At 40.6% G+C, this 23,148-nt stretch overlaps 1 protein-coding gene across 9 annotated transcripts in view; it reads right to left on the bottom strand.

Moving 5' to 3' along the window:
- FGD5 (FYVE, RhoGEF and PH domain containing 5) overlaps positions 1–23,148 on the bottom strand; it is a 77,252-nt gene that overhangs the window by 32,733 nt on the left and 21,371 nt on the right. For 7 of the 9 annotated variants that reach the window (XM_086846118.1, XM_086846119.1, XM_023935025.2 and 4 more), the window contains 6 exons: positions 15,878–16,007; positions 14,590–14,648; positions 14,449–14,479; positions 4,386–4,534; positions 2,432–2,588; positions 1,922–2,009 (listed from right to left, as the gene is read on the bottom strand). In XM_086846118.1, coding sequence (XP_086702244.1) covers positions 1,922–2,009; positions 2,432–2,588; positions 4,386–4,534; positions 14,449–14,479; positions 14,590–14,648; positions 15,878–16,007 — 614 coding nt within the window. The remainder of the gene's footprint in view (positions 1–1,921; positions 2,010–2,431; positions 2,589–4,385; positions 4,535–14,448; positions 14,480–14,589; positions 14,649–15,877; positions 16,008–23,148) is intronic. The other 2 variants (XM_023935026.2, XM_086846114.1) reach the window with 1 other exon arrangement.

The following is a 23,148-nucleotide window of genomic DNA, read 5'->3' as shown; positions in this document are numbered from 1 at the left end:
CTGTGCCTTCCCTGGTATCCTGAACTCCACCTAGCTTTTACCTGAATTCTGGAAAGCATCTGCCTGTACTCAGGCAGGCAGAAAGGGGTTGTGTGATGTCATCAGGCAATATTTAGTGTTCCTTTTCACCACTGAAAGCTCTGTCCTCAGCTATGGACTGAGTGGACAAATCCTTTTGGTAGTGGTGCAGTAAGTGTTAACCAATATCCTCATAAATACCCTTCCATATCTGGTGAATCAGAGTTATCACACAAGTACACCTGAGAATCTGAAGGAAAACACTGTTCCAGATTCATTCTGTCCAAGCAGTCAGAGGGGCTTGGATCCTTGAGGTGAAGAACTAAAGTAGTAACCCTATTTTCTGTCATATCTTAATCCAGCAGACTTTATCTCATTATACACAAAAACTTTTATTTTCCCAGTTAGTGTCAGTACCTGGGACAAGGAGGAGGCCAAGTTGTTTCAAGCATAGATGGAATCCAGGCACTGGAGCTTCACTGAAGCTCTTCCAGCTTTCCCACAAAATACCATGCTGCATGTTTGCAATTTATCTTGTGGACCACAGAAATGGGAAAAACAGAGGATAGAAAAGCTATTTCTGACAGGGATATGCCAATTCCTTTCACATAAACGCAGTATTTTTGTGTATCCACCACAAACACTGTAGATCGTGAGAGACTGCTAAGTACTGCAAGCCACAAATCTGAGAAGTTGCCCTTAATGTAAACACACCCAGAGAGGGAAGAAAGTCAGAAAGTAAGTCCTAGTATTGGCATACAGTGTTCATTTGTGTTGCTTGTACTGAAAGAACAAACCTAGAGGTGAATATTGAATTGCATCCTTGATCAAACTGTCTGGAGCAAGATGAAACTGCTGGTAATCTGTGCTGTTAATGAAGTTTTCATATGGTCACTTTGTTGTGCTGCTTTCATAGAAGCCCCATCTAGTACACTGTGTCCCTCATTGGTTGTATGGGCAAGGTTTATGGCTTCCTTTTTACTGTCCCGTGCATAACTTATCTTGCATTCTTGTCCACCCACACATATACATACTCCCAAAATATTTCTCCATCTTTATGTCTATGGATCCTTGCTCTTTTGTGTTCTGGCTAAATTACATGACAACACTAAGTTTTATTGTTACATTTTACCATTTCCTTCCCTAGCCAGCTCTAAACTTCACAATTCTTTCTGGGGGCCACATCCTGCTTCAGAAAGCCTGCTCTGCTCCCAGTCTCAGGCTTGCTAGATTTGGGGTGGCTTGCAGAGAAGGAACATTACCCCCCCTTGGAGAGACTCAGGTAGTAGTTATACATATGGTCCTGAATGTAAAGGGAAGGTATAATCGTAAATGTAAAATCTCTAAGTGTACTGTTAATGTAAATTTATATCTCTGCCTCCTATAATGCAGCAAAGTTAGACTGGGTTTTTGACTAATCACTAGCTTTAGGTGTACTGTGCATAGGACTTACGGTGCAGTACTGGGTGCAACTGCTTTGTTGATAAGAAGATAGTGCTTGCCACTGTCATACAGGGTGCAGTGCAGAGTCTCCTTGCTGAGGTCACCTGTCTTCTACCATCTCTGATAACTACCCTTGACATAACAAAAAATCAAACCTGTTTGTTGGCAGTGAGGCTGAACTCTGCCTCTCCTGATTCACAAAAGGAAAAAGCCAAGAAGGAATGGCTAAAAGCACCTGATTATGCTTTTTTGTGACCTTACAAAATGGCTGTTCTACAGAAGTGCCTGCCTCTTTCCCAGGCTGCCTGTCGCTTTGTAAATCCTCTGCTAAGCATATTGAAGTTCCCAGGAGATCCCATACTGTCTTAGTCCTATTTTAGCTGTTATGGCATCAATGTGTAGCACAGTGGAGACACCAGGAAAGTTTCTATTGGGTACTTTGGAGAGTGATTTTACTGACCTGTGAGCATCACACGATACTGGAAGACACGGTGTACCACTTTCAGAAGCTGGTGTTTCACACTGTAAGGGCTGTCACCAGAGTGCTGCTGTCCTCAGTGGAAGGGAAGAAACACAAAGATCAGGGGGGATGTGAGCTCAGCAACAAATTGTCATCTTAGATGTAATCCTAGTTATTAGCTCTAACACATCCTCAAAGAGCTTGATAAGAAGTGACTGAGAAACCACTCCACTGTGTTTCAGCAAAATACACTCACGGATTTGTAGATTCAGCAACACACATTCTGTATGCACACACATAGTGTGTGGACAAGAGAGACAGAAACAAACACATCATGCACCAGTGAACTTCCCACTTCAGTTTTAGCACCAGGGCTGTGAAAGAAGACTATTCTTCCATTCTACCCTTTGTGTGAGCATTGGTGGAGTTCCAGAAAAAAAAATAAAATCCTTGAGTAATCCCCATAGCAAAGCCATGCATTAGTGCATGTAAAAAAAGTGTGAGCCTTACCTCAAACTCCTGAATCATGGTAGCCAGTTGGGAATATTTAAGGCACGTTTCATCTAGCAAAGCCAAATTCCTGTCAAACTGCATAATATATGCTGTGTGGTGATTTAACCTTGATTTTCTGGAGAGAAAAACGTCAGCAACTTTCTGGTGTTCATCCCTAAGGCCACAGAAAGAAAACAAGCAGCAAATAAACAAATAAATAAATAAAAGTAAAGAAATAGAGCCATACTTCTTGCTTATTGTATTAGAGCAACAGTGCCTCTGTACACTGCGCACCTAAAGTCTAGGCTGAACAGCAGGAAAGAGGGAGTCCTTCAGGACAGACTGACAACACCACAGGCTGCTGTAGCATGGGCAGCATGGGGAGGAATGTGCCTCTGCCATAGCAGCACTGTGAAGCTCCTTTCAGGACATGGCTCCTGCTTCTATAAAGAGACCTTCCAACTGCTGCAGTGCTTTGAGCACTGTTTGTGGGGGAGAATATGATATTTGTTGTAATATCAGATCTTCAGCTCTTCTTCACTGCCTGTTCTTCAGCACTGCCTCCCTGTCATCTGTCTCAATATTCAGATGCGCAGTATTGTAATATTTATAAAGCATGTACAAGAAGAGAGCACAACAAAATCTGAGTTCACAAAAGAGAAATCATACTTAACAGAGTAATGTGAATACCTGGGGATGTCCAGAGCAACAGTCTATGTTGTCTGTGCAGACACAGGGAAGGACTTACTGGAAGCTTCAGGTGTGGCAATGACCTGTGACCCAGTGTGAGTACAGGTCTATAACATATGTTGTTAAAGACCTATAATATGTTGTTATAGACGTATAACGTATCTGTTGTGTTGGCAGCATTTGCAATACAGTCCTCTTCTATCCCCAGTGCCACAGAGTAGTTCTGAACAGAGCTCTCAGGGCATTTATGGTTGCATTCCTTTTGTCTTAGGGAACTGGCAGCATGCTGTTAGGGTAGAGTTGTGGCTTCTTTAGTACCCAAGACATTTTAGATGCCAGCTGGAAACACTATGTCTGTTTGTGTTCTAAGTGTATAAATCATAAATCATTGGTAATACTTTTTAAGTCTTTCTGCCAACAGTCCCTTGGTAGGCACAAACCAAAACCCTTTCCTTGTTGTTTGCTTTGACTGGGAAGTGCAGGGCTGCAAGGAGACCTGTGCCCTACATTTAGGTTTGTTACTGAAAAATTCTCCTCATTTAACTGACTTCCTAAATTTCTCAGTGGCTGTGCAGAAATAGGATCATCCATTCTCAGTGACCACTGACTCCCGGAGTTTAGCAAGTTGGAGGTGTAGGGCTTCAGGGTCCATCATTCAATAGAACCTGGCAGGCTGGCTTAAGTTAGGGGTCTCCTCAGCTGAATGAATTTTGGAGTGTTGTCTGTCCTAGTCATGGTCTTATTCTCTCATGGAAAGGCTTTGCCCTCTAAGGATGTTTGATGGAGTCTCATTAACAGGGTGCCAGTGTCTGTTTGGCTTGGAAGCCTGGGGTAGCAGATCCCTGTCTTGGTGCTGGGAGCAAGGGGCTGTCACTTAACTGAGAGCTACACAGCTGTTAGGTAAATTTCTGTAAGCAGATGATCTTTAGGATCAGTTCTGATGTAAGTTCTTCCTGCTTCCCACAGCATGAGTCTGTGACCTTGAGGCCATGAGTGTGAAGCCGCTTGGTGATGACTGAGAACTGACAGGGGATAATGCATATGAAGCTGGCTGTTCTCACGCTGACTGACGGGCCTATTTCAGAGTCATGGACTGTTCCCTGCAGACATATTTCAGCATTTGATTTCTTAACCTGACAGCCTTTACATTTACTTTCTTCCTGTCTACACAAAATCTGCTAAAGTAGTTCAGGTTCTACTCTTTTCATTTCTGCTGGGAGGGTCAAGGGAACACCAATGAGTTCACCCATCTGCTGTGGAGGGTATGCCATTCTGTACTTGCCATTTAAGGACTCTCTCTTCCAGTTCTTCCAGGATGTCTTGGTGTAATTCATAAATTTCAGGGAGTTCACTTAAACCCTGTTTAAGTTTAACTTCTTGTTCATTTTCATCATCATCTCCAAGCACTTTCAAGATACCTTCATAGAAATCCTGTGAACAACAGCACTGAAATGAGGCAAACAGACTTAAAATATCTTTTCTGAAATTATTATTACACTTTCTCGACTACTAAACTATGCTTTCTAGGAATTAAAAGATATGCTATCAACAGCAATAGTGTTCAGTATAGCAAGGACATAAATAGAATATGTTTTCTTCCATCCATTAGTTCATACAGAGTTTCAGCTGAATTCCACAATGCTTTCAATCTAAGATGGAACATTACATCATATCAAGCCATAAGACCCTTATGCATACAATGATTTGGTATCTTTTTATTTACCTTTCCTTTTCCCCCTGCTTTTCTGGGTGTGATTTGTCTCATTTTTACAGCGTTTCTTAACGCACAACATAATTTTTAAAGATGGAGGATAAAATTCTCACCTCATTGGATCCAACAGTTTGACATGGAAAACATGAACAACTACATGCCTTGTGCTAGAATTTGCACTAGCTACACTTCTGAACTTAAATTTAAGCTATGGAACAAATAATTTTCCCTGTGACACCTGAGTCCTTTCTTCCTCATCTTAGACACAGTTTTCATCATGATTTTCAAATTATATAGGCATAGGGGCAATTTCCTCTATATTAAAATGTAGCCAGCTCTGGTATATAATAGGGCACCAACTTCAGAGTGCCTAACAAAATGCTTTCCCAGGTTTGAATTGCCAAGAAATAAAATTGTGTTCCCTGAACTTTTAGGGACAATCTTATGAACTTCCCTGGGACATACTGGGATTTACCATGGCATTTCTCATGAGTCTGGCTTCTGTTTAGTTAATTTTTTTTAAGTAGATAGGATTATTAAGGAGGAGTCTAAAAAGCATAAAACTTGCTAATGTCCAGGCATGAGCAACTCATCAGAGTATGCTTCACTGTGAATGTATACTTTACTTTACATTAGATCACCCACTTTGGACTGACTAAATCAAGGTTACTGTATTGATTTCAGCATGGTGGGATCTGGTTGATATGACTGTGATCCTGCTGAAAGGTCCTCATCTTACAGAACAGGAGAGACTCTAGTCAAAAACTTAAAAATTCTCTCATTGATAGGGACTGAATCCAGGCAAGATCAGGTTTTAGTCTCCTCAGACTCATTCCTGGATTTTATGTTGTCACTGTCAACTGCCATGTCCACACTGTCTCTCTATGAACTGGAATTACTGGATTATCTAATGGATACTAGACAAGAGTCACACATACACAATATTGGGGGTTTTTAGCAACTATAATAGCCGAAACATTTGTTTTCTGAAAAGCCACTAGACCTAGGTAAAGAAAAGATCGTGATGACAATTTTCTTTTTGATTAACTATATTCTGAACAAAACAATATCATAAAGATTTCTGAAAAAGTATTACTATGTTTCCCAATTATCGTGTCTGATTTCCATAACATGTCCCACCCCAGTACAATATATAATCCCAATGTTGTGTCATTAAATTTGCAAATTTTTCTGATGTGAGTTAGCCTATCTAAGTTCATGTTTCAGATAGTATATAATGCAGAAGTTTTTCAACCAACTAAACCAATCAATCTGTCTTCTGGATGCTTTTACTGACCCAAAGGAATCTGCAACCTTTCAAAGTCCTCAGTCATCATAATTAATCCAGACTAGGCAAAGGAAAAGAATCTAAAGGGTTCTCTCAATTTATTGTGCCTGGGCAGGTGAATAGCTTGTAGTTCACTACTGATGTGCTAAAGTAATCTATTATGTTACAAAGATGTCATCTTTCCCAAATTAACATCAAACAGCTCTCTATCTCTCCACCACAACTGAGCAACAGGATTAACACTCCTTTCCCACTGAGCATCTCAGTGGATTTAATTAGTTATTGTCTGTCCCCTTGATTATAATGAATTCTCTGACAAATAATTGGATAGCCAGCTTTCTAATGATTAACAAAAACCCTGCAGCATAACAGTAATCACTATAAACATCCATTAAAAATAATTATGTCACTGTTGAAAATGCTGAGTGCCTGTGAAGCCATTAATCAAATGCAAAGTGCTTTTCCAGTCTCACTAACTGTAATCAATCACGGCACCTGAAGGTCTCCAAGTCCGTCACAAAAGCCCAATGTCTAAGTACAGGATGTACTAAACACAGAGTCCATATAAATCCCTGATGGATCAAAACCTTCTTAAAACAGCTTCATGAATTGAAGTTGTTCTGTTCAAGGCTCTGGTGTGATAGCTACAAAGCTCAATCTCATCCAGGGGTGGATGAGCCTACAGGTCCCCCATCAGTCTTATGTCTGTACCTGCATGTGCATGGGAAAGCATAACCCAAGCTGCCTAGGTGACACAGGTTAGCAACTCAGCTATAAAAATACATTTCTGAAACATAAACATTTTCATTACATTTTGGGCATCCAAAAAAGTCAATTTCTTATTTTTCATCTTCTAAAGCAGTCGTGTAGACAATTCTAATCTAGTCATAATAGAAATCCCAGTCCTAGCATATTGACCACAATGGCAGGAGAACAGAAGGAGAAGGGAGGACACCACCTTTACTACTGTCTTTGTTGACAGTAATTTTTTAGTCCTGTGGTTTGACCAACAATTGCTCTGCAGGTGGGAATCGAAGCTCCTTCTCACCGGCTCACACCATTGTGTTCCTAGCATCAGGCCTGCATTTGAGCTAGAAATTGTAACATTCTAGTAGAAAAGGGTGATTGTAGAACAAAGCCACTCTTTAACAGGCCAAGAGGAATATCTGAAACAAATAGTATTTCGGTGAACAGAAAGTGCACATTATATGAGAAGGAACACACTGTGGCTGAATTACAAAAGCTCTGGATGCCTGCAGTCTAAGTATTATGGGTGACCTTGATTCCAGATCATGGAAACAGTCTTAACCTGCTCTTTATTGCATTGTCTCATTGGGAGGAACAAAGGTTCGACAAAGCAGAATAGAGCTGAACCACTTCCTAGATTTTGAATTAGATTTATGTTGTTAATCTTAACTCGAAAGGACCCAATGCAATGCTTTGAAGAATTTAAGCATCTGCTGTTCTTGCAGTCACCTGCTAGAGAAAAACGACATAAATTTACACCAGGCAGAGGCCTGACCTTTATTGCTGTCATGGCTGAATCAGCTTTTCTGCATATATCTCTAGTCTGTATTAAAGAAAAGGGAAAGGTCTGATGGGTGAATAAATTCCCCTGGGATATTTCAGAATTTTCAGAATAGACATGTGAGTTTCCATTAGGGAGCAACACTGAAAAAAAAAATAAAAAGGGAGTGAGTGTACAGAGCAGATGCATTAGAGGAAAACCACAGCTATTTTTCTGCCTTAGTCTTCATGTGAGGATACCAGCACTTCAGCTGCAGGAATCATGTCTGTACACAGTGTGTCTACCTTGTTCACACTACAACATCCACCTGGCATCCAGACTTTTATGGTTTTCAGCAAAGTACATACATACATCAACATACATGCATACAAAATAATTTTACATGTATATCTAGAATTGCAACTGCTTCCCTAGTCAAGCTGGTATTTTAACAGACTGATACTAATGGGAAGCCTTCATATTTGACACTCACCACTGGTGAGGGGGCCAGGGAGGACAACAGGAAATCTTATTTCAGCTCAAATTATGTAAGTAGAGTCTACACTAATTGCACAAAATGATGCAGGATTTTACAACCACTTTCACTTCTAAAATGAGGGTGGATTCAATAGATTCTGCATATTGCAGAATCCAAAGCTCTTTTGGACATCTAGGCATTATACCTGAGGGGAGGGTGAAGAGTCCAAAGGGGGAGAAGAGAGCCTCCATATTAAAGCCAAGTGCAGACGTGAAGTGCTGTACAGTATCTTATGAACCAAGTCTAACTTGTGGTAGTTCTTGGAGGTATCCCCATGACAGTCAACAACCCCTCTCCTAATGATGAAAGTGGCACTCCTCAAATAAAAAGTGACACATCTCCTGTAGCAGACTGAATGACTCCTGATCTGTATGGGGCAGTGATCTCACATTTCTCACTACCAGACTCAGCAGAAGCAATGCCAGATGAACAGCAGAAAACGCTATCGCAGCAGCCACAATTAAGTTTCTTATCCTGCCATGTAGGGTACAATCTAGGTCAGGAACCCTGACCTCAGCATACACTCACATGCAGCCAAATAGACACATTCTTCCAAAACACACTGCAAATGAATTTCAGAACCAGCGGACTGTACAGTATGCACTGAGTATACTGTATCAGTGCAGCTTTTTACCAGGGAATTGGCCTGGATCCACACATCTGATCCAGATGTGCTGGTGTGGTTTCCTTCTCATTTTAAGAGATATACAGATTATCTGATAGCTATTTTGACTCAACATTCCCACTGTGGAATCTCCCTGGCCAATACATTGTTATTTTCCCACTGCCAATGAAAACAACATTAAATAAATAAATGAGAAAAAATTCAGCCCAGTGTAAGTGAGGGCAGTCTATTCTTTTTTAACTCTGTGTGTGTGTGTTCTTAGGCTTTTATAAGAGCTTCAGAGGGCCTAACAGTGAGCTAGCTCTTTGTTTAGCCACCATATTGCATTCACTAAAACATTTAATTAGGAAAGTAATGACTGATTGGTCCAGCAGAACCTTGAACATCATCCAAGAAATTCACAGTAGTAAAAAAGACTCAGAAAATCACTCACTGGAAGTGTAAATAATTAGAAAGATGGAATTATCTTTTGTCAAGCATGTAGCAGTGATTCCTAAATTAGGCAGGTAATTTTTGTTCTTGAGAATGTGCCACACACAAGAATTCTGAAAGCAGAGTTTAATCAATGAAGTTTAATCTCAAGTTAGAGGCTTGAGCACTAAGATTATTTTGTTCCTTTTTACTTTCTAAGATTTATTTTGCAGTCATGAACATTGGGATGTTCAGTGCATCCAGGTTGAAGCTGCTCCAAGCTGCTCTTAAGGCTGAAGAACCAGCACATATCTATTCTTACCATATTCATATCTGTACCTCCAAATGCTTAGGTAGCATAAATCTGTGTCTCTTTGTTTCTAACAATTGTGGTCCCTTGTTATGAGGAAAATGCAAACCAGGAAACAGGATTAATTTTCTTTTTAAAAGGAGGTATTTGGGCTGATGTCTTTTCAGTGCAGAGCTGTTCTTAATTCAGTAAATATCTTGGAAGGAAGTAATAACTACTTCAAAGGGGTTTATGTGCACACAAAGAAGGTAATTTTATGTAAGCCAAAGGCAAAATAAAAATGAACATGGTTCTCTAACAAAAATGAAAAGCGAAAGAAACATGACCATGATACACTATCAAGCAAATGCTTGATCCCATACAGAGTAGGATCCTGAAGGAGTCAGAGTGACACCAAGTTTGATTTGTGTACATCTTGTATAGGCATTTCAAACAGACCAGCTGAAGGGAAGCAAATGAACTTTCTTGGTGATGCATGAAATTTTATGCAGAGAAAGCCACCTGCAGCGTTTTGTTCAGGAGCAAGCACTAAGAAAAGGATGTTATGTGCAGCCTGCATTGCTGGGGAAGCATAATAGAAAACAGAATGACAAAGCTTGAAGATTAAATTATCCTGAAGGAAACTCAAAGACTAATTAACTTCGGAAAAACTGTGAGTACCAAGAAGTCATGAACTTGTCTAAAAGGCCCTGCCAGTTCCATCTGACCAGAACGAGTTCTTAACTCCCTGCTCCAGAGAACTGCATTAGCTTTGAGTAAGGCAAGTAACAGCTAATCTTTTAGACTATTATCTCTACTACCACACCAACTGATACCAAGTTTGTGAGCTAACACAATGTTTCCAGTCTTTCAGTTCAGTAGCAGAGTGGGTGTATGGAAATGTCATCATTTTGGCAATCAATCAGTTTATTAAAGTCTCCACTGAAAGGCCAGACAGATTCTGTTATGCTGAATGAACAGCAGCACTAGCCAAGCCTGCAAATGAGATGGGAAATTGCTCCTGCTGCAGGCTTAAGAAAAACCTTTTTTTTCCTTTCTGAAGGCAGCTAGGGTGTGGTTTATTTCTTTGCCTTCCTTACCAATATGTTGATTTACATGAGAAAATGAAACTTGAGTCTTGATCATAAGCATTTAGAAATCATTTTCTTGAGAAGGTGGTGGGAAACAGAAATGTATGCCTGGGTTGAGGAACATTGTCAAGGAAGCCTTTGGTCCTAACTGGCCATGAACAGTGTTTTGCACCTTGAAAGAAATTTGGTGACTGTGGTCACTTTTGGTCACTTGTGATTGCTTCTGAAATCTGCCAGTGGAACTTGTGTCAACAGCAAGTGCACAGGAAAGCATGTTTTTTTGCTGATGTGACTATTCCTTAAACTATTCAAATATGGAAAAAAGAGAGATTAGATTATTGTATCTTCTAGTGTTATGGCAGTATTGAAAATTGCCTTGGATAGGCAATATTACCCCCACATTCTAAGGGACTTACATATTATAAAATTGGTAATGGTTTCTCTAGATATTCTGAACAATACACTGGGCAACAGGTGAATATAAAGATCCAACATCAGTTGGGATTGAAAAAGTGACAGTGTTTTCTAGATTGAACGTGTTTACAATGGAGAAACCTGCAGATTATTTCTGAATGCCACTGCAGTAGGTAGGTATACAGATGTCAGAGTACAGCAGTAGAGATGGGGTATGCCAGGGTGACAGGCAGTCAATGAAACAAAGAAATATACCCTCTGAGCCTGTTTCCACAAAGATTTTTGACCTCTTCTAAATCCAAGAGTGCCTGGACTAGCAGACAAGTGTGAAAACAGACTGCCTGTTTCTATCTTCTCCCTCATTCTCTGACACTGGTTCTATTCATGCATCCTCACTAGTTAGAAAGCCAACTCATACAAACAATTAAATCTTATCTGAGCAACTTGCTTGTTGGCTCTGCTGAAGAAAAGCCTCCTGTATCCCCTAAAGGAGTGTATGGGTCAAGACGCATGAGAGCTTTTCCACCGTATAAGTCAATAATTAATCAAAATTGTGATTTTGCCCTTCTTAAACTTCATACGGTTGGTGATCGCTCATCTGTCTGATGGCTCCTCTCAATTCTAAAACTGATGAGATTTCATCAAACTTTCTAACCCAGGGAATTGGGACACAGAATGTCACAATACATAGTTACAGTTATCCTGACATTTCACAACCTATAAGTGGCTTAACTTTGCCCACCAGTACATTCATTCAAGGGTTTACTTTATGCCCATCTCTTACTTTCATTTGACATATTAACTTCTCTTTTTTTTTCCTTTTTATCTTTTCCTTCGTTATTTTCATAACTAGGAAAATAATGAGAACATGCAAAGTATTCATAAGATCCCTTTACTCCAGAGGGATAGTCAGGCAGGGAAGCAAATTTCACTACACAGGGATTTACCAGAGGAAGCAGAAAAGGGAAGAGATGGGGAAAGTCCTGAAGCATTTCTTTCCTGACCCACTAACAGCATAGGCAAGGCAGCCTGACAGTAATATGGTGCTATAGCATCCATGAGGGTGTGCAGCCATTTATTTTGTGGATAAAGACACTGAAGTACATTTCAAGATTTTAAATAGATCAGGAAATTTGAAATATAGATCAGGATCTATATATTGAAAAGTTTACTGGCATTAGTAAGCCACTTTTATCTCATAGAGGTATATGGAAAATGCCAGGATATAATGCAAATGAAATGCCTCTCCTCAACACCTCCACTTAATGCTCTCCCTCTACTGTATACACGCTCTGCTTCAGGTCTGCTTTTACATGCTGTCTGTAATGTACCAAAGCAGAAATGTATTTGGAAAAGGAAAATTAAATAGATGAAGAATATTTTAATGAAGGTGCAGAGAGGCCAATACTTTCTGTGCAAGGTCATTTCCTGTATAGATATTTATTTTCTTTGAAGCTGGCAAAGCCTTGTCCTTTTCTTTTTCTTTCTGATACTTTTGAAAATATTAATTTCAGTAAGGAGTTCCTTGAGTGTTCTCAATGGTCAGAAGCCATGTATCCCACAGATGAAGAAAGCACCCTGGCTTCCCCATGGAACAGCAGATAACTACGCTATGTCTCACTGGTGTCAAATAATGTGTTTGGTGGTGCATAGATCAGAGGAAAGCCAGGACAGAAGAGGAAAATGGCTAGGCAGGTTATTACCAAGTTATCAAAGTATCGGCAAATTAATTAGCTAAGCATCTAAGTCCCTTAAGGTATCTGATTCTGCTGCTTTGGTAGATTGCTCAAGAGGCACAATGAACAGGCAGCAATATCACAGAATCATAGAATATGCTGAGTCGCAAGGGACCAATCAGGATCATCAAGTCCAACTCCTGGCCCTTTACAGGACACTCCAACAATTCCACACTGTGCCCAAGAGCATTGTCCAAATGCTCCTTGGATTGAGATAGGCTTAGTGCTGTGACCACTTCCCCAGGGGAGCCTGTTTCAGTACTCAACAGCCTTTTGGGTAAAAACCCTTTTTCTAATACCCAATGTCAACCTCTGCTAATTCTGCTCCAACCATTCTCTTGAGTCATGAGAGTGAAGAGATTGGACCCACCCCTCAGCTGCCCCTCAAGAGGATATTGGAAATCTCAATGAGGTCTGACTTCAGTCTCTTCTTCTCCAGGCTGAACAAACCAAGTGTCCTCAGCTACTCCTCACAGGGCTTCCCCTCCAAACATGTCCCCACCTCTGTGGCCTCCTTTGGACACTGTCTAAAAGCTTAATGTCTTTTTTTATACTGTGGTGCTCAAAACTGCCCCTAGGACAGGAGGTGAGACCGTGTCAGTGCAGAGCAAAGCAGGACAATCTGTGGACAGTAGGTCCTGCTGTGCTTAATGCCCCTGCCAGACACAGCTGGCCCTCCTGGGTGCCAGGGCACAGCTAGCACAGATCCATACCAGCCAGCAGGACCTCCAGGTGCCTTTCCACAGTGCTGCTTTCCAGCCTCTTGTTCCCCAGTCTATATATACAGTCAGGGTTGCCCTGTTGCAGGCACACAATCTGGCACTTGTCCTTGTTAAACTTCATATGGTTGATGATGATGACCCATCTCTCTAATTGGTAAAGGTCTCTCTGCAAGACCTTTCTGCCTTGAGGGAATTGACAGCTCATCCCAATTCAATGACATGGTCACAGTATCCTTTGAGTTCTGACCTCAAAAAGTAAATTACTTTTACTGACAAAGTCATTATTTTACTGACAAAAGTACTGACTTGTCAGTACTCAGAGCCGCCATGGGCAGCGGAGGCCGCCATCTTGGGGGAGGGGTTACTCTGCCCCCTGGAGTTTATCTTTGCTCCTGGGAGTTTGTGAGAGCTCAGCAACTTTGTAACTAGTGAGTATTACTGTTGTTTTTTGCCTGTTGCTGTTTCTTTTTTCATAGAATGGTATTTTTCCACTTATATCCACTCCTGTTCCTTTCTCCTTATTGGTGGAAAGGGATTTGTTAAAGCAACGGGGAGGTAACTCATGTTAGAGTATCCTCCTCTTAAGTTGTCTCAAACCAAAACACTGTGACACAGTGTGGCTATGCAAAGCACACTGGCAATTACCAATACTGCATTATCAGAAAACAAGAAGCTTAAACGGAAGCAGAGTGAGTCCATTGAAACGAAATCCCCATGCTTCATAGCTCAAGTCCCATCTGTCTCACTCTGAAGGGAGAATGTTCACCCCTGGTTTATCATCATTTTCTTCTCTGCACTAGGCTTATTCTGCATCTTACACCAGTCTCAGCATCAACAAACCCCAACTGTTGGTCAATGCTTTTCCCTCTAGATGACAAATAGTAGATTTGAATGATTCACAGTAAGCCATTCCTCCTCAAATTCACTTAAATCCCTTCAGTGCTTTTCTGTCTTTTAAACTGCAGCTAAATAAAAGGGTATCTAGGCTTCAGTGATTAAAATTATTTACTTACCATATGCAACAACTGGAGCATTTCCACATATCTGGGGAGAAAGACAAACTTTTATTAACTGTCATCAAATGAATACTGAAGGGTGGACTGCATAGCTTCAATTTTAGAAGAGCAACTGGTACATTGTAAAAACAAACTCACACTTTTTCTGAAGACATTAGCTCCTGGGCAATGAGGTAAGCTCTAGACTGGCCTTCCTTCTGTCAACAGAAGTCAGAAGCAATTAAGAGATTTCTCATTCTACAAAGTAAAGCAGTGTTAGATACCATTTGAACCATATATAGTAAAAATAGTGACCAGACATTAATTCTTTGTTGTTCAGTGTCTGGCATCTTGGACTTTCCACAACAGGCCATTTCCCAAATTCAAATGCTAGTAATATAGTACAATATAATAGCTGCTAATACAGATGGCAAGTTTGAAAAATGTTTTGCTATTGAAGGAGGAGTGAAATTTTCTGTGGATTTTTACAGGTCCAAAATTTGTCAAAGAAGCAGAAACTGCTTAACTTTGAACAGACTAGCTTCATGGCTGTTGAGGATATAGCACTTGGAAAAGGGAGTTCTTTATCAAAATGGTCATATTCCAAACTGTTCTGATTGCTGTCAGTGAGACCTGTGGAAGCAAATAGGGAAAAGGGCTTTATTGCATACTAAACAAAGTGTCTAAACAAAATGGCCATAAATATCTCCAGAATTACTTCAATACTTCACCAGACAACATTGTTTGAAATCTCAGAGACATCTGTTTAACTGGTAGGCATCTTGGAAGACGCAGATAACTGCGGAAGAAGCAAACTGTATGGCTCTGAGGTGCAAGTGACTACCTCAAGGCACACAAATCTGTAATTCCCAACTCCAGCACCTTTCAGTTTTGTGCATGTGCACATGAGTGCATATTTTAATATGTTAAAGGTTTGCAAAACACAATGATTATTAGAGTCTGGAAACCAAGCCCACCCAGTGGAAATGTGTAAGGAGCAGCAAAAACATTCTTACGTACTGCTGCTGTTGAGTCAGTAGCTGCCCTGCTTGTTTTGAGACCTTTGAGACTCTGCTTACTGTTCCCTGTTTGTGTGCAGCTCAAGTACCTTCTCCATCTGTCTTTTTTGACTCAACTGTAATTTTAAATCCTCAAGATTGCAACCAAATGCTTTGGAGTGAGACATTTTTCCTGACATTCAAGTCGGGCCTTTCTTGCTGTTTATGTTGCCTCCGCTGTTCAATTTCAGACAACATTCTTTGCTTTTGCTCTGTGCAGTAGAGGTAAATTATTCCTAGTGTAGTGGGGGAGTAAAGGACTGATGGCTCTACTATTTCTAAATGAGCACCAGACAAAAAGCAGAGAGAGCTGAGAACCCAGGTTCTTCTGCAAATTACTTTTCCCTCTCCAGGTTTCATGTGTTAACCATTTTTAGCTTTCTTTTTACCTTGTTGGTAAGACTGGGATCACCAAGGCTGCTCTCATCATCTTCTGAACTCTTTTGTTCCTCATCTGATGTGACAGCTTCCATTGGTGTCACAGAGACTGGGCACACCTTGTAGGGCTCAGTGTAGGCACTGCAGAAAAACAGAACAGACTAGCTCAATGGTGCTATTCCCAGATTCACTGTGGTCAGACATATAGAATCTCTGCAGAACCACAGGACTTGGAAAGCAAGATTTATCAAGCAGGGCTGTTTTTAGCTGCTAGGTTCAAAACCATTTAGGCAATCAGAAGACTCTGAAGGAGCCATGGGAAGTTAACCGAACTTGGTCAAGCTTCCCCAAAAGACCAATGTTCTGGCCCAGTTTGGAGTAAAAACTTCATACTTAGTTGCAACCAGAACTGCTTTGTTCTTCCCTAGACAACCCCTCAAAATAGATACAATAAAATCACACTAACATTTTAAAATGGAAGTTAGATATTGTGACAATGGGTTTTCTGGAAAAACATCAAAGGGATGAGAAAAGTATAATGGCAATACCAATGACATCAATTAAACGACAAGATACTCAGGCTTCAGAATCCTCAAGTTGTTTCAAGGGAATATGACTTCAGCTCCAGATACCCAGAGAAAGCTGTGCAGTAAGAGTACTGGACCTGGTATGAAACACAGGCCAGTGCAATACAGGCCTGTGGCTTCACAGCATTTTATTTTTTTTTTTTTTAATTTCCAATTAAAATTGCCAGTGATCTCAAAACCTCCGCTGAACTGTGTATGCCTAGCTCCAAATTCCAGTTGCTGGATCTTGTTAAACCTTTGCTGAATGGGTGGCAGTCTTCCAGATTTTGTTACTGTGTACTTACAAGCTGTATTTGAGTTGCTTCTTCATTTTGACTTTTTATTAAATAGGTGAAGATTTTGGTGTCTTACTACATTGTGCCACCTATGATTTAATAATTCTAAAATCTCTGAACTTCATCCAATTATCCATTAGCATTATTCAATTTACCAGCCATTTTAGCATCAGCTTTTGCTGCCATCCAGTTTTGATATGCTCTTGGTATAGCAACACATAACTCATTAATTCAGCACTGGCAAAAGGTGTATACCAAGCTGTATATATCAGTTCTAACACCCATCTATTCCTACCTGACTTTACTGAGCTTTCACTTTCAAGGATCAGATTGGGTTTTTTGACTAGTGTCATTCTGGGAGCTTATATACAGCTTATACACCACAGTGGCCCCAAGTCTTTTACATTTCCAGGGCAAGGTTCCAGTGTTCAGCCAACAGGGCAAGTCTTTTGTCTTGAGAAATAAAATTTGACTTCTCCATGTTTTCCAGCAGACATGTTGGCCAGCCAGGTCAGGCTGTAATGTGGGCCTGGATAACTCAGTTTATATTATTTCTATACTTCTCATTTCCTCTGAAACATTAACTTCCTTCCACGGATCTGTTTCATCTCTTGATTTTTCTTTAATCTTCCACTTGGAGATCCCAGACGTGAACAAACACAAGGCTTCAAAGCCAATACTAGAGTAATAGAAGGCTGGGCAAAGACGAGCTAATGTAAGTGAGAGGACAATGATGAGACTCCCAAGGTCACTGACCAGATTTTTATTTCCTTTCAGAAAGGAAACTCCCTACATATCTGCATTTACTTCTAAGCCGAAAACAGGGCTATGTGTCTCCCATGCAAGTGTGGCTGTCAGCCTTTCTGTTATGCCTCCAGCTTTTCCCTTACATGCAGAGTCCAGGAGCTCTCACAGGCTGCCCAGTGCGCTTGTCATGGCTGGGCAAAGGGCCAAGCCATAAGACTGTTCCTCACCATTGTCTACTCTGGATTATTAGTAGTATCTACAGTTTTTCAGTTTAGGTGACATCACCATATTTTGAAAACCTGTCCAGCTTCAACAGCAAAGGGACCTCGAAACAAGAGCGAGGAGAACACAGGAATAGCTCAGGAGACTTAAAAATGTAGCCAGTCTCAGTCCTCACTCACACAGTCCTTCTGCAGTTTGTAATTGTATCAGAAGACATGAAATTAAGGTATTCCTTCCTTTTCTCTCTCTCTGATAAATGACTGCATTATGTTAATATAAGAACACATTATAACTTGGGAAGAATGCCTCAGTATATTAGTATTGTAATCATTATGAATGGCACTATTAAAGGTTCATGCTGTACGAAAGCTTGCAATATTGCTAAACTATTGCAAAGCTTTGTTTGCAGTGGACATGCATCCCAGTAGCACCAACTTGAATTTAAAGAGAAGTCTCAAAATGTTATGGATCTCATTTGGACACAGGATACGTGTGGGTGTATTTGTGCCACCATCTCCAGTCTCCTCTTCTGTGACCACTCCAATATCACTCTGGTCTTTGCTTCTGAGACTGCTCTGTATTGTCACAGAAGCTCCTGGGCAGTGCACCTTTCCTGATACCCTGCACATGCTTAATTCAATGAACTCACATGTCATCATCCATCTTTTATGTCTATGCTCCTGTGATCTCCTAGCACTCATAGCTTCCGAAGGCTTGAATTGTGCCCAGGAATGACTAAGTGATACTTTAGTTCATTAAAAGCACTGCTAACTGAGCTTACTGGAAACAATAAGCTTTAATGCAATGGAAGTTGCAAATAACAGTGTGGGTGTGAAGAATAAGGGAAGAAATAGCCCGAGAGTTTGCAGTATCTCGATAGACACGGTAATCCCCAATTCATTCTCTTCCTTGTAGCAATGATTTGGCTGGATGAGAACAGATTGCTGGCACATTATCTGCTGCTCCTTCAGCAACTGTCTGTCATCATTCCAAGAGTGAGCCATCACAACAAAGGGAGAAATGGGCCTTCTGTGACTGTCTGGTGTTTCATTGACTGAATAAATACAGGAGGATATGGTGCAGCAAAAGTCTTTTTAGTTAGCACCAGTTACATTATAATTATTAGCAGAGATGCTAATAGGTACAGAGTAGGAAGAAACTGTATGGAAGCACCCTATTAGTTATGTGTTACTTTTGCCTCTGCACATGTATTGCTACATCTAAAAAAGCGTTCTGGCCTACAGACTCTCTGGTTATCCTGCCCCTACAATATGCTTACATTTGGCCTCAAGTGACCTCAGTGACTGAGGGGAAGGTGAAGCCATCATAGAGAGGGTAGCTGAACTAATCTTTGTACTAGCACTTTGTAAATAAAGTCCAGACACAAGTCTCTATTACCTGTGAACCCTGCAGAGCACAGGCTGGGAAGTTTGAACACAGATGGTGCGTGCATGAGAGAGCACTGTGAAGATACACAACAGGTGTGAGAGCTCACAGAACATGAATCACAAATTGACAAATACTGTATTCTCTCTTGCTTGAATGTGCGGTTCCAAAAGAGATACATACCATTCTTTTATTTTCACATCTGTCCTTCAAATGACCTTGCAAATTCTGACCCATTCCTCAGCAATGATCACATCATTTTTTTTAAGGTTTTTAGAAATTATTCAGTCAGTATTAGTGAGATATAAGGATTTAAGTGGGTGATTTAACAGTGGCAAAAGTACCCAGCCAAGGTTATTATAATAAAGACCTATGAAGACCATGTATTCTTGTTTGCAAAACAAAACAAATGCACTTGGCTGTATGTTCATCTCTTGGCCACACTCCCAAGTGATGTCTTGTTTCCTCCTTTAGAGTCACCAGCTCCATGAAAAAAAATAAAACCACAAAACCAAACAAAGAAAACCAAACCAAAAAAAAAACCTGAATTGGTGAAAATCTAAACTTAAGGCCTGTGACTTCCACTGGGGTGATGTAAGTCCTTTGTATCACAAATGATCAGATTGCTTGCAGTTTTCTTTCAATGAATTAAGTCATGCATCCTAAAGAAAAGCTCATAAATCTCACTTGCCTTCTGCTTCATGGTCTATGTCCCAGGAGCAATTATGAGGGGAGAAGGGGAGTCCTCTTTCCTGCAGAGCACCACTCAGCTATGCTTTATACCTGTGGAGTACTCATCCTTTCCACCAAGTAGCTCCTTGTACATCTGAAGTACAGCTGGTTAGGCTGTTGAAATATGCTGGGGGTGTCCCTTCAAATGCTAATGCAGTAGATCCACCCTAGTGCCTATAAGGTATCATCATGTTTGTTGGGACAGAGTTACAGCATATTTCTACCTTGCAACCAGTTCTGCAGCTGACAGTGAAAGTGTCCTAGAAATTTGTTGGTCAGTCAAGAACAATACAGCATCTCCTTGAAGCAGTAAGCATTTGTGCAGGGTTCAGATGTCATGCAGTTTCAGTGCCACAGTGATCATAGAATAATAGAACAGAATTATAGGACAGTTTAGATTGGAAAGGACCTTAAAGATCATCTCGTTCCATCCCTCTGTCACAGGCAGGGACATCTTCCACTAGACCAGGTTGCCCAGGGCCTCATCCAACCTGGCCTTGAGCACTTCCAAGGATGGGACATTCACAGTTTTCCCAGGCAACCCACCACTCTCTAGGTAAAGAATTTCTTCCTAACATCTAATCTAATCTCCCTTCTTTTAGTTTAACACCATTAACCATCCCCCCCTTTTCCTATCACTATCTGCCCATGTAAAAAGACACTCTCTTTTTTTTAAAAGCCCCCCTTTAAGCCCCCTCTTTCCCATGAAAGACACAATGAGATCTCCTCAAAACCTTCTCTTCTCTAGGCTGAGCAAACTGAGCTCTCTCAGCCTGTCTCCATAGCAGAGGTGCTCCAGCCCTCTGAGCATTTTTTTTCCCCTCCTCTGGACCCACTTTAACAAGTCCATGTCTTTCTTTTCAGACCTGTATTCAGTACTCCAGCTGGAGTATCAGGAGGACAGAGTAGAGGGAGAGATTGTCTCCATGTTAATCATATGGTAGGGAGCTGGTCAGCAGAAGACTCCTTTAACTGAACCCATCTCAGATCAAAACAAGTGTGACGTGGCCAGTAAGAACATTCAGATTATCCCATCACAGCTCCTGAGCACGTCCATCATTCTCATGCGTCTGCCCCAGGACAGAGGACTTTTATAACTGTATTTCCATATTACAAAATGCAGTTTCTGGAGGAGGAGACTGGGTAGCTTATCAATAATCATCATCACCAATCAACCTGAATTACTTTCCTTGGACTAAATTGATTTCATTTGGAAGTAAGTTTCAATGTGTTTCAGTTTAAAGAAGGTTATGTACAAGTGCAGCACTTAAGGAACTTCTGCTGTGTTCATATTTGAAATGAACTAATAGTTTGTCTTCATAAGGTATACACTGCATAAAGGATGATCCCAGCTAATAAAACTCAAGAGGTCAGCAAAGGATACCTTGTTTAATGAGTTCCAAAAACAGTGTCCAGGGTGTGCTGATGTTTCAACAATTGTGACATCATTTGGTTAACAGGTATCTGTTTAGCACTCAGACACCCGGACTGCCTGGATAACCTCCTTGCTGCCTCCCTGTGATATTTCACTGTATCTCGCCAGTCAGTATCAGGATGGAGAAAGAGAGAATACTTATTTTCTTTGCACCTGTTGCAAACTGCAAATTGGATGATGCAAATTAATTACCACCAATATACCTGAAGGCCAAAGAGCTTCCCTATATATATTCTGAAAATTTCTTGTTGTTTCAAAAGTGCCTGCAAGTAAAGATCATGGAAGTATTTGGCCAAAACTTTCACCATAAGATGAAGGAAGCAGTAGAAGAGGCTAGAAATCATGTCCTTGGACCCATTTCTACAGTGGAACTGGTATATTAAAGGTGTTTTTGTCAGTAATTATCAACACAGTGCTCACCATATTCAATGTTTACACATAGTCACAATGGGAAGAAAGTGAACTGCCTGCGTTTCTGAGGTAAGCACTGACTTCTGCTCTGCCTGTTATGTGGTAACAGAATACCTTTTTGTCTGGGATATTTCATCCATTCGTTAGCAAAACCATGTTTCTGGACTGCTGAAAGACAATCATTTCAAATATTTGCTAAAGAGAGAATGGCTGTGATATTGAGTTCATTTAGACATAGATCCACCAAAGCTCTGAAATTAATGACAGTTAGGATTCTAAATGTTTTTCTGTGTGTAACAGTGATTGCATTGGCAATTATTTGACCTGAGTCAGCAAAACAAGCTTGTAAGAACTACCTCAGAAGGTACAAAAAGTTATTCTTTCTCTGTAGAGTACACCCTCTACAAATATATCTTCTCTGAAACCAGATGAGTGGTGATGAGCTTGACACATCAGCTCAGATCACATATGCTAAATTTACAAATGACTACTAAATTGCTGCCATAACCTTCCCATCCACAGACTCCACCCTGTGCCCATTTTAACTCCTCTGTCACAGGAATCTGAGCTCATAACTAGTTATAATGTATTGGATGCAAGACCAGAATCTCACCTGGACACAGCTGGGTTATGCAAAACTCACATATATAAAATTCACGCTATGCAGTGGGAAGGGAAAATAATCAACATCTGCAAAGAACCCAACCCTCCATTGTTGGGCCAAGAGGATTGAATCCAGCTTTTTTTCTTCTTGCAGTATCCCTATCTCAAGTCCCAAGCCCAGTGGTTGCTAGTTCAAACTCTCAGACAGTGACATTCTTATTGCAAAAAATTAAAATCGTATGAACTCAATGTAGTGATAGTAATTTGGGAGATATAATGGAATGCTGAAGTACCCTGTTTTATTAAAACTGATTATTTATTTCCCTGTATCCATTTGTAAATGATTGGCTTAATTAATTCTGCAAAAGGGAGGCTCATTACTAAAGGAAATTAAAGTCCAAATGCATTTTAAATCAATAAAAGAAAATGCCTATTATGTGTTTAGCCAGTCAGTTCCTTATGGCAAATCAGCAAGGAAAATACTGTATCTGAAGTCTGAAAAGGGCAAGAAAGACATGATGTCTGCTAATAACATATACAGCCTGTCATGGCAAGGTAACACAGGAATAATCACATTTCATACTCTGAGGCATAAACTGTTTGCCTGCTAAGGCTAGAAAGCTTCAAATTCCACAAGCATTTCAATTTCATTGTTGTGGTGCAAAATACAGAAAGAGGGGAAGAGGATTTTGGTAGGCTTTTGCTGTTTTCCAGACACCTTTATGTCCAAAACTCTCCCAGCTTAAACCACTGCTCCTGGAGATGCTTGCAGAACAACAGTGCTGGTGCAGGTCTAGTATTGGAAGGGAATACAGGAAGTGAGGAGCGCAAAGGTGTTTGGGCTCCATCTTAGGGAATGTCCTCTGCCCAGCCTGGGGCACTAT

The sequence above is a fragment of the Cyanistes caeruleus genome, chromosome 11 (assembly GCF_971803275.1).
Source record: "Cyanistes caeruleus chromosome 11, bCyaCae1.hap1.1, whole genome shotgun sequence".
In the NCBI taxonomy this organism is placed as follows: Eukaryota; Metazoa; Chordata; class Aves; order Passeriformes; family Paridae; genus Cyanistes; species Cyanistes caeruleus.
Note: the sequence above shows the minus strand (reverse complement) of the source record. Positions and strands in the feature narration are given on the sequence as shown.